The sequence below is a fragment of the Copadichromis virginalis genome, linkage group LG8 (genome assembly GCF_057382275.1).
Source record: "Copadichromis virginalis isolate Kocher_CV1m ecotype Utaka linkage group LG8, C_Virginalis_male_GT1.1, whole genome shotgun sequence".
In the NCBI taxonomy this organism is placed as follows: Eukaryota; Metazoa; Chordata; class Actinopteri; order Cichliformes; family Cichlidae; genus Copadichromis; species Copadichromis virginalis.
In genome coordinates, this window is record NC_140625.1 from 27,619,506 (window position 1) to 27,631,592 (window position 12,087).

Sequence of the window (12,087 nt, forward strand, 5' to 3'; positions counted from 1 at the left end):
AATAAAACAGAAAAAATAAAATTTATTGAATAACGTGGGGGGAAAAAACAATCAGCAGGTGTTAGGTGACAGGTTTTGCAGTGTAAAGAGTTACAGCGTGATATTAGTAGTGTGTTGATTGATTTAGGACTACAATTATTTTGAAACGTAGTTGAAACAGTTATAGTTGTTATATAGGTGTTATAGTTATGGTTATAGTTATAGTATCTCCAGCATTTCAGGTTCAAAGACTCTGAGAAGTACAATTCAGTGATTCAGTGATTTTTAGATAATAATTTTATTCATTTATGTGAAGACTGCATTACACAAATAGAGCTTTTGCACAGGACAAATATTCACAGTTTTACACTAGTTGACCTACAGATTGTCCATCACAGAGTTAAAGATGAAGAAGAGTTGAGATGAGGTCTCCACAGTGCCACTGCATCCTTCTGGATCCTCACAACCTGAGAACAGTGTGACAGATTATTTATATTAAACACAGCAAAGTAAATTGATTTTGGATTTTATTTTTAATTAATTCATTGGTCTATCACAAAATAGAGAGAAAACGCTGCTTCAAATGTCCCAGAGCCCTGTGTCCTCATGAAGACACGAGGCTCTGGGACATTGAGCCTTGTTATGTTTATTATAGAATTATGCTTATTTCTAACCAGATATTCAAATTGTCTGTGCCACATCATCATTTGAAAAGAATACAGGTAGTGCCTCTGCACGTGAATAAGTTTAAGCACACCTAAATGTTTCTCCCCTGCTTCTCCTGCAGGCTGAGCTTCAGCAAGTCGTTGTACTGATGTTCCTCTAAATCCTTCCCAGCATCAGCAGACCTGAGAGAACAGAAAATACCTTTCAATCAAATAAATCTGTTCTTTTGTTCTGCTTTTAATCTGGTGCTTCATTCACTGACTCACTTGGTTTCCTTCTGCCTTTGGCTGAGCAAGAACTTGATAAAGTTTTTCTGCACCATTGAATCCATGATTTTGCTGAATTCGCTGGCGATGGTAGACTCAGCGTACCTCTTCCTCGGGTTCTGCTCGTCTTCACTGAGAGGCAACAAAGACACAAATATAAAAATCAGATTATTTCTTTGACCCTCTTATTCCCTCTCCTCACACTCAATAGTGGTCAGATCCTGTCATATCTTAAAGACTTAATAGTATCTTATTATTAGTGCTTTGTGATACTGGAAATTTTGGTATCGAACCGATAGCGAGTAAATACATAGTCAGTGTTGCTGATACCAGTAACACCTTTCAGCTTGTCATGTACTTTGAAGCTGTTTTTGTTTTTAGAGACCTGTAAATCTGCCTGTCTCTAAATCCCTTTGGGTCAACTTCTGTTGTTTAACTGTGCTGTAGGCTATAAATAAAATAGACGCGACAGTGTCGATCCTCTCGTGCTAGTATCAGTCCAATACCAGTACTAGCACTGGTATGATCGATATTTGGATCGATCTGCCCACCTCTACTTATAATCCAAACAGAGCTCTTCCCTATATATATATATATATATATATATATATATATATATATATATATATATATATACATATATATATATATACATACATACAACCATTTGTGCTTAGTAGAAACATATTTATTTTTCTAATATATCTGCAATTCACTTCCTGATCCTTCTGCTGCTCAAACAAGTGAATTTCCTCAGTTTGGGATACACATTCTTCTTCCCCGCTGTCACCAAGCTCTGCTCACAGGGGATCGCCTGCTTTTTCTCTAATATTGCAGGATCTTTGTCTCACACTATTTGGCCTCTCAAGGTGACTTTTGTTATTGTTATATTTTTTGGGTTATTTGTTCAACCTTTTGATTGCTAAAATTAAAGAAAATGATGAAAAGATTTCCAGACGTGTAATTCTATCTGACCAAGAGTCAAATCCTCACATCCAAGAAGCAGAGGATTTTCCTTTTTGTAGATTTGATTAATAAGCAGCTCAACTAATCATAAAAATTGTAGTTTTAACCAATTAGCCATTTAACTTGTCCACATCAGCCACATTATTACAGTGTACTGTATTATAGCAGCAGAATATGGACCCTGATAGCTTCCTTGTCATATGATTGTTAGGTTTTCTCCATTTTTCTTGTATTATTGTGAGGTTTTTACCTTACAATTCAAAGCACCTTGAGGAAACTGTTCGTGTGATTTCGCACTATATAAATAAATCTGAACTGATTTTAACTGAATTATCAAAGATATAATAAAATGTGGTATAAAGTACTTATTATTATGTATTTAAGGAGTCACGCTATTATAAATTGTGTTGACATACTGGGGGAAAAATAGTCAGCTAAGCACACGGAGAAAAGTTTGGAAGCCATTTAAATAATTATATTAAATTCAAGCTCATTATGCAGATATAAGGACTTCCTGCTGCACTGAGGCAAGGTTTCCAATCTTTTGTGATTGAAGTACCCCCCACAGTAACCCATTTCTACCCCATACTGTCACGTTCAGACTGTATTCATTAAAATGTTTAACCCACAAGTCAATTAAAAGTATAAATTCCAATTTAAGATGTTTTTTTTTCAGAATATTTTCTAACATTTAAGATTTGTCTTCACAGCTGTGACCTGCCATGCACTATATTGTGATAAATAATCCCCCACTATAAGCCTTTACATTTATTTTCCTCTGCAAACACAAACATATATGAATATTTTTACAATTTTATAATCATATCTTTTTTGCTTTTATTAATCCCAACTTTTACATTTTAAGTCAAGCTAAATATGAGTTTTGCTGTATTTGAACCTCACTGTCCTATAGAACAGTGGGGTTCAAATACAGCAAAACAGTAGACTGTACACAGTCTACAGTTCACTCCAAAGTTTAATTTATAAGCATTCAATGTTATAAAATTCTCTAAAATTAAATATATAAAGTAAATGCAAGTAAAAAAGTTGTAAAATCATTGGAATTTTGAGCCGCCTTGTCTTATAAATATTGCCGTTAAATCCAATTATCACTCAGTATATTCAGGGGAAACAAGCATGTAAAGCATACAATGAGACTTACGCCATCTCTTCTGGTTTTGCATGCAGGGCTCCCAGCAGGCAGATGATCAGAAGTTTGAACAACAAAGCCTTCATGATGACCTGAAAGCAAAAACAGAGATTGTTGGAGAAAGGTCCACACTTAGTTCAACAACTTTAAGCAACCTGGAGGAAAGGTGAGCATATTCTGCAGCTCAAACCAAGTGTGTGAGCAGTTACATGAAATCCATTCAAGTATATTTTCTCACCTTTGAATAAAACGTCTTTAAAGCAGGCAGAGGGGAAAAATTTCCAGAGAAATTTGTAGACTGCTTACTACGATGTGTTGCTTTCAGAAAATGGGCTTTTATATAGTTTTCACTGAGATAATATGAGCCAAAGCTACAAAAACAGTTTAGTTCCAACACATTAAGTCATTAATGAAACACATACACACACAGGTGACTACTGATAAAGAGGGACGTAATAAACTTTAAATGGGAAAATGCGTGGGCCATTAAACTAATGAAAAAGTGGCAATGTGAAAATTAAAGCATGTTGAAAATACGGTGAAGATGTTTGACTGATGCTTATCGTAAAATGAGAAACCTCTGCTCTATGACACTTTCTCCCAAGTAATGACACCTACTGCTCCTCTCACAAAACACCTTAGCCTCAGCTATTGCAACCCTCACACAGTGACACTGAAATTATAGCTTAAAGAAGACCCATTACTATCATATATAGGGTGGATGCTTTCAAATATTAAGATAGTTAATTCAGTTTCATTTAAATTTTGTTTCTATAATGCCAAATCACAAGAACAGTTGCCTCGAGGCACTTTATATTGTAAGGTACAGATGCTACAATAATACAGAGAAAACAGAAAAAAAAAAACACAAAAATCAGACAATTTCCTGTGAGCAAGCGCTTTGGCAGCAGTGGGAAGGAAAAACTCCTCTTTAACAGGAAGAAACCTCCAGCAGAACAAGGCTCAGGAAAGGGGCAGCCAACTAGTGCGACCAGTTAGGGGTGAGAGGAGGAAGACAGGACAAAGAAATGCTGTGGAAGAGAGCCAGAGATTAATAATAACTAATGCAGAGTGGTGTAAAAGCTGAATTGTGTAGGTAATCATGTGGGTCAAAAACTCCGGCTTCAGAGTACTCTGAAAGCTCTGTTTTAGACATTTTTTCTACTCTTTGCTCTGTATGATGTCCGTTTGCAAAAAGCAGCCTATCTGCTGACAGGAATTTCTTATGTATTTTACATATTTGAACCTCGAAGTAATAGCCTTTGTCTGTTAGAAACAATGGTTAAAATGGTGTTCAACTGTAATCTATATTTATTTTGTAATTTACATTTAAAATGAATTATTTATTTATAGTTTTTAACAAAAGACAGTTCTCATGTAAGTCCATAGTGTTTCTATCAGCTCAAAGTTGAAAAATTGACGTCCAACCACGGAGGTAACACGTTGACCTCTTACGTGACAACAACGTAACACTAGAACACGCCCCTTCAGTCGTTGTTTCCGGTTGCTTCACTCGGTTGCATTTTTTAAATATCCAGGGGGACTTTTCAGGCAGCTCTAAAGGGAGTAGTTACTCTTTGACTAAATGCACTTCCAAATAATACATACTCGGCGTCTATAACGACTTACTTGAAAAATGTTTAACAATGGTCTCGAAATGTCGCCATTTCATTATCTAATGTTGGTTTAATGCATGTATAAAGCGTCGTTGTGCTTTCTCGCGCCCCCTACTGGTGCCCTTCCGATGGAAACCTCCAAAACATAAGAAATGGCCATCCAACAAATTACGCATGCGCAGTAGTCAGCGCTTTAAAACAAGTCTTGAGGAGGGAACGTGAAGACAGTTGCAGGTGGACTTGAATAATAGTCGATGTAAGCTGAAAACGTATAAAAGCGTGTTGGTAAAAAGCAGGTACGTGTGAATTATGAATATCACAATGCGTACGTTACAGCCGGCCCTCTGCGGGCGCGCGGTTTGTCCGTTTAACTAACCGGTTAGCGTTAGCCACCTAGCTAGCTGTTATTGTTTTTTCGTGATTCCGCGAGAACCAAAATGGAGGAGATGGCTGATGCCAGTGTCCTACACAGCCACTCCCGAGTCCTTGTTTGAAGCCTCCACACTGAAATGTCGACCCAGGTGCATTATTAATGGGTCAAATTCCCATCAAACGCCCGAGTTTGTTACCAAATCAGCGTGTCTGTGTTTGCACTGCTGTGCTAGTATAGCTTAGCTTCAGTTTTCAAACCCGGCGAGCATTTTTTTTTGTAAAATGTGCCCCCAAATCATACAGTTTAACCGTGTAGTCCTCTTTGATTTGTCCAACCGTTACAAGCCCGTGTATGTTTTTTACCCCAAGCGCAAAGACTGTGTACTCTATGAAATAAACACACAGGAGGAGCCAGACGGATGAATTTGTCCTTTGTTTTTGCAGGACAGTAGCTTCGAGTTCACATGTGAAGTTGCTGCTGGTTGAATCTCAGGATGAAAAGTCGTCGTTGTGTTCGCCATGACTCTGAGGTCCACGCTGTATCCAAACACGCGATTCAGGCAGCACGCTGATGCCGGGGTCGTCACCGTTAGCCCCGTGAGCCTCAAGAGGGAGTCCTGCGACTTTGTTATAGATGTTCAAGACGTGCAGAGGGGCGAGATCCCAATCAAATCAAAGGACTTAGACCAGAATTACATGACAAGCAAGGTTGCCCTCGCTGCCACTGTTGCAGAGGTAGTTCAAGGAGACACTAAACCTGTGGGGGTACTGTCCCCTGTCAGACCAATGGGGGGTGAGGGAACCCCGGTGAAAGGTAAACCCCTCTCTGTTGACAATATGGAAAACCCTCAGATGGCTGTGAACAATAACTCAAAGGATGCCGGTGCTGATGAAAGTGCGAAAGGGGTTGTACCTGGAGTGCTTGGCACCGCATCCATCGAACTCTCATCTGAGGGTAAGTGGAGGAACATCAGGAAGACCCCTGCCAACCCTCACACACAGGCCAACTGCCTCCGTCAGATTCTCCTCCTCCAGCTGGACCTCATTGAACAACAGCAACAACAGCTCCAGTCCAAGGACAAGGAGATAGATGAGCTCAAAGCAGACAAAGAGACGGTACGTTAAAGTCTTGGCCCGTCTTAATGTGTTTTCTGTCACTTTTTCCTTCTTTATCCCAGAAATGTTGCTTTTTTCCACACTCATGTCTTCCTTCTTTTGCAGCTGCTTGCACGTATTGAGCGAATGGAGCGCCGCCTTCAGCTCACAAGGAAGGACCCACCCCGTGATAAGCGCCTTTTCCAGCCCTTGGAGCCATGGACCCCTGACAAAGAGGACATGTGGGATCTGGAGCTCGAGAGTCCACAGCCTGACCCAGCCACGCCACTCATCTTCAGTCGGGGTGGCAAAGGTCATAAAAGGTACAATAAACGCCAGCAGAGGCAGCACAAGTGTTTGTTCCTGTTCCACATAATAAAGTGAAAAAATGTTCTGTATAATTTGGTCTATTCAGACTTTGTCCACATTATTAAAGGAAAATGAGGTGACATTTTTCTGCATACGAAAGACCAAAAAGATTTTAACCGTCCTCCAAAGGGAAACTGCCATTATTTATTTCCTAAATATCCAGAAATAATGGGGAATTGATACTGTTAGATAAGATGCCGCAGACTTGTTGCCTGCACTGTATGTAGACCACTTGCATTTCCAAAGGCCAATTTCCATTTTATGTCTTTCATTTTTAGGAAATCTTGCTTTGGTGATACAAAAGTGCAAAAATCTCGAGGTAAAAGTGCCAAGTTGAGCCCGCAGAAGCCCGAAATTGAGCCTGGCTCTCCTAATCAGAGAGAGCTACGCAGCAAGGAAACCCCAGAGAAGACTGTTCCCGCGAGGGCAGAAAGGGACGGTTTGCTCCTTTGCAAAGAGGAGGCTGAACTGAGCTGCCAGATGGAGGATCTCCCCTTCATGTCAACGACAGAGATGTATCTGTGTTGCTGGAACCAACCTCCTCTGTCCCCCCTGCGTGAGACTTCCCCGAAAAAGGAGGAAGAGGTGGCCAGTGAGTGGACTCCTCATGTAGTACATGATATGCTGATTGTTTGTAAGCCTAACCTATATCCCACCTTCAATCACTTTATCCTTCAAAGTGTCCTGAACAAAATATCTATGAATAAACTCTTCTCCCTGCTTCTGTTCACCTCCTAGTCCCATCTTGGAGGGAAAATATAATAGAGCCGCTGAATGAAGACTCCTCCTTTAATCCCCCTGAGGTGAGAGACGCATCTGAAAAGAAACTTGTACCTCCTAAAATGAACTCACATCAGATCCAAATGAATTTTTAACTCACAATTCACTTCTGTTTCCCCTCAAGCCGCTAGACGACGGCGTGTTTTTGAAACGTCACTCAAAGCTCGAGTTGGATGAGAAGAGGAGGAAAAGGTACCGGTCGCTGACTTAAACTTGGTTTAACATTTTAACAAATGCATTTCTTGAGTGTTGAGCGGTATGGGTGCTGGAGTAAACTGCAACAACCTGTATTGGATAAATTTTATCTAAATTTTGATTATTAAATAGTTTTGATGAGCATTTTCGGAGACTTGGTCTAAACTGAGCCCTGGATTTAAATATTAAAGACCAGAGTATGAATAAACATCAAGGTCTGTTCTGCTCTCATTGTTGAAGAATGCCAAAGTATCCCCCACCCCATTTTAATGAATGAAAGCTGAAGGTGTGATATTATCAGCGATGTTGAGCTTTTAATGCTTATATAAATCAAATTAAATAATGTCAATCTGCATACCAAAATAGTGATTTTTTTTTTATTTTTATGTATTTATTTATTTTTTGCCATAATCGAGCAGCCCCACTACCACCTGTCTCTCACTCTTTACTTTTCCTGTCATGTAAACGAATCCTGCGTGTTTCTAGATGGGATATCCAGCGAATCAGAGAGCAGCGCATGTTCCAGCGTCTGCAGCAGCGCATGAACAGGAAGAAAGTTGTCCAGGAGACCGAGCCGGAGTTGTCGTCCTTCTATCCCGACACCGAAGATGGTACATCTTCATTATTAGAGCAGTGTAATTCTTAAATCAAACCAGGAGATTTTCATTCTTAATTTTAATTCTTAATTCTCTTCCAGTTGAAAGTATAGTGATCACTCCCTTCTTGCCTGTGGTTGCATTTGGTCGGCCTCTGCCTAAACTCTCACAACAGTAAGTTAAAAGTTTTTTGTTTTGGGCTTTTCCTTTATTAATATACAAATTGTTAATAATATTGGTGGATTATCTTTATATATGGCCAAAGCTTCCAATAATAAGCTCAGCATATGTACAAGTGCTCTCTGTGAGGTTAAAGCTCAGGCACTACTTTGCTTCTGTGTCAGTAGGGCCATATATCCTTAATATGGTTGAGTGAGCACAGCAGCCCCACTCACCTGCTGTTCAACCTGCCTGTTTGGCTCACATGGTAACAGAAATTTGCCTCTAACTGAACAAACATCATAGCTAAAATCTTTGTGTAGTCTGTGTTTCATTTAAGACAAAACATCAAATGAAGTGAAGGCCATTTTCACAGTCCACCTCTTCCCCTGCTGTATTTCTTCTGTAATTTATTGCAGGCCTGTATTCATTTAAAGCTGGGATAAAATGATTTAAATGGAACCTAATGCAGTCCATATTTTTTTTTTTGTCCTTGGACTATCACAGTAGCTTTGATGATTAACAGTTACATATCCTTATCTTATACGGTGCTTTGGTGCAGCCCATCAGTTTGAAACAAGCTCCCTTTGAGCCAGGAGTTAAATAATTATTATAAACAAAACAAACAAACTTTAAATAAATAAATTATATTTTAATAAAGCTGCTAAAGGACACCACTCACCCCACTCCAGTGAAAAATGAACAGACACCAGAGGGTTTAATATTATTATTCAGTGATGGTATGTTGATAAGGCCATTAAGCATCTGTTTTATGTGCAATTCACTCACATATCTCATCTTTTCAACATTTAGTCTCTAATAAATATTGTAGTTTTACCACTATATTGTCTGGCCTTCGTAAACAAAAGGTTTGAAGTTTTGGTATACGCTGATGCTTTTATAAGAACCTGAAGCTGTTTTTAATATCAGCATCTGTCATTGTAACTCTGTGTGTGTAGCATATATATGATATAAAAAGCAGCAGGAGCATTCCAGTTATTTTCACTCGTCTTTACTCTTGAACTGAGGGTCGACTGTCCGTTGTTTTCTCTCCAGGAACTTTGAGCTGCCTTGGCTGGATGACCGCAGCCGGTGCCGCATTGAGGTTCCCAAGAAACACACGCCTCACCGGACCTGCAGGAAGTGAAGCCCTTAAAAAACAGCAGCAGTGGTGGGAGAAGAAGATGATTATGATGATGCTCCACACCCAGATTAAAAAAAACAAAACAAAAAAATTTGCTGGTGTGGCAGGGAGTCGCATCACTAGTCGCTTTGTTTAACTGTCACTGTTGCTTTTGCTCTCCTGAGTTTTGGTAAAGGATGGACGATATCTGCAGGGCAGGGTGTCCTTGATGTTTTCGGTCTCTTAAAAGAGAGGCTGAGCCCTCCATGCCAGAAGATTACAGCCCTCAAGTCAGCAGCTGTTCATAATTACACATTTACCAAGAGTTACATGCATGTCCTGATACTTTTTTGGTGGATCTGCACCACAGACGTAAAAAAGACCCGTAGACTTAATCAAACAGATGTGGTGTTTCTGTCGTGTTATATGGGGTCGGTAGTATTAAGGGACAAGCTGAGGAGCTCTAATCTTTGTGCATACGTGTAGAGGGAACGATTTAAAGCCACTTTGACTGAAAATAGAGCTTCGCGAGCAATGCAGCTGCATCCTTTTCGCTTGGGTCGTGTCACCGCGCCTGTTCTCCCCGCATCAATGTCGTGCTGTGTATTGCCTATATCGATTGCACACGACTGCATTAAGATTTTATCGATGTTAGGTGTGATTATTGGGAGTTTTGAGCCAGCATGATTTCATATATATGCATATATATATAAAATAATCGAGCCAATCCAGTGTAAGGTGAAAAATGTAAACAATCAGATGATTGGGTTTGAGAACAAAGGTACAGGAAATTATTCGGGTGGTAAACTTGGCGTCGAATTCAGTAACCTGTCCCCTTTTTTTGTTGTTGTTTTGGTTTTTTTTTTTTTTTTTTGGTTTTGTTTCTGTTAGTTCCTTTTTTTATGTGAGATGCATGGACTCTCTTTAGCTGTTTCCAAATGATAAAAAATAAAAAGGTATTAGCATGGCTTTGCCCCAAAATGGAGAATAATCTCTGCTCATTGGGCTACAAAAATACTGTCTTGAAAGCATGACCTTTGGCCGCTCAGTTCGGCCGATCTGATAATAACAAAGTTTGATTTTTGATCTTGATTTTTCTCTTTTGTTTCCAATAAAAAAAAAAAAAAAAAGCTTGTGTCCAGTAAATATACGATTTAGGTGTACGCATCAGACTCCTGACATTCACGGGAGCCGTTTTAGAAAATGAAACTTTCTAGCTGTAGTCTGTGCACGCTCTTTAACACGCTGCCAGTTAATCTCTCCCTCTGCGAATTCATCTCAGTCACAGTCGCAGTGTTTGGTTTCTGCAGGTTTTCCTCTTCGCTGTGTTCTCTCAGCCTCTTCTACATTTGATGCAACAGCTTTCTGCAGCTTCAATTTTTTTCAGCTGCTCAGTGTGCACCTGCATATGCGGCACATTCTGGAAATACAAAGTCAGTTTTTGTTTTTTGTTTTTTCCTGTTGTTTTTCTGTACATAGCTTTCAGAAACAAATGTACATAAAACATTGCTGTTATTTTTTTATTATTTAATGTTGGAAGTGTTGAGTACATCAATATCGTTCTATGATTGTAAGTTGACAAATTGACAGTTTTGAAAGTAAAACTTTTTTTGGAATAAAATGAATATGTCTATCATATGTGGATGTGGTTATTTGATAGGGATGAAGTGGGTACAAATGTACACTAGGAGGTTGTTTATGAAAAATACATAAAGCTATTTTTTCCATACATAGCACAAAAACTGTTTAGATTTAACTGTGTACAACTTCAGCCTCATCTCCTTTATCTGTGCCTGTGATCCTGACGACTGGAGTAGAGAGGAAGTATAACTGAAAATTTCCAGGTGTTAACAGGTCATTAACAAGCTCCTCCCATGTAGTTTTGGGCTGTTCGTTCTCATGATCATCCCACCCCTGGCTGGTCCTTTTACTGCACCAGCAGTGTGTTTGGGATGATTGTCATGCTTACAAATGAAGCTGTTCTAGATGATATTGCATGGATCAAAAAATGACCGTACTTTTTTTAATTCCATCAATTTTCACAAGATCTATAACGCCACTGTCTGAAATTCATCCCCAAACCACCACAGAGCCTCCACCATGTTTCAGAGATGACTGTAGACTCACAGTTGTACCTCAGTCTGGACTAAAACTTCAGATATTTAAAATCGCTCTGTAAGACGACCTGCTGATTTTGAGCCCAGTTCTTGTGTAATCTGCCTTTTCTCCCTTGGAGTAGATGGATCAACTGAAGGGTCAGAGTCATTTCTCAGGTCTGGCATCAGGTGGACTTTTCCCTTTATCTGCCAGATATTTTTAGGCCTTCCACTTCATCTTTTGTGCACCGCTTGTCCACTTTCCTCATTGTTCTTACAGACACGCTGCACACCATGCCCAGATATGCCAGGTTTTCAGCTGGTAGCTCTTTGGGAATCACCTTGTTGGTATAAAATTTTATATCACTCAAACTGTTGTTTCTGGTACTTTGTAGATTCAGCTAAAGAAATGGGACCAAAGTCTTTGATCTTATGACTGCTAGTAACAAAGTACCTAAATATACAACTTAAAACCGGTTCTTTGTTGTGTGTTTTGTGTAAACACTGAATCAGGAGACTTTTTTTTATGCTTGCATGGTTCATAGGTCAGTGTTAAGTGGGTGAACATAGGAAGAAACATTCCTCTGCAATTGATCAGGTACAAGGACTGGATGGGAAATGAGTGAAAAAGCAGCCAATGTCCAAAGAAAAACTTTAAA

At 39.4% G+C, this 12,087-nt stretch overlaps 2 protein-coding genes across 3 annotated transcripts; one reads left to right on the forward strand and one right to left on the reverse strand.

Moving 5' to 3' along the window:
* Positions 1-44: 44 nt before the first annotated feature.
* Positions 45-4,718, reverse strand: gip (gastric inhibitory polypeptide). Its single transcript, XM_085466884.1, has 5 exons — positions 4,657-4,718; positions 3,040-3,119; positions 912-1,043; positions 737-827; positions 45-446 (listed from the first exon to the last, which is right to left on the reverse strand). Exons 2-4 carry the CDS (start codon positions 3,111-3,113, stop codon positions 737-739), a joined length of 297 nt encoding a protein of 98 aa, XP_085323010.1. The 5' UTR covers positions 3,114-3,119; positions 4,657-4,718; the 3' UTR covers positions 45-446.
* Positions 4,527-10,968, forward strand: msl1b (MSL complex subunit 1b). Of its 2 annotated transcripts, none has more exons than XM_085466882.1 (9): positions 4,527-4,939; positions 5,460-6,131; positions 6,237-6,433; positions 6,758-7,113; positions 7,218-7,282; positions 7,384-7,451; positions 7,941-8,065; positions 8,152-8,224; positions 9,266-10,968. In XM_085466882.1, the coding sequence occupies exons 2-9, from the start codon at positions 5,535-5,537 to the stop codon at positions 9,354-9,356; spliced, it is 1,572 nt and encodes a 523-aa protein (XP_085323008.1). In that variant the 5' UTR covers positions 4,527-4,939; positions 5,460-5,534; the 3' UTR covers positions 9,357-10,968. The 2 variants fall into 2 exon arrangements, with proteins under 2 accessions (XP_085323008.1, XP_085323009.1); XM_085466883.1 differs by having other exon boundaries at positions 6,758-7,071.
* The last annotated feature ends 1,119 nt before the right edge of the window (positions 10,969-12,087 follow it).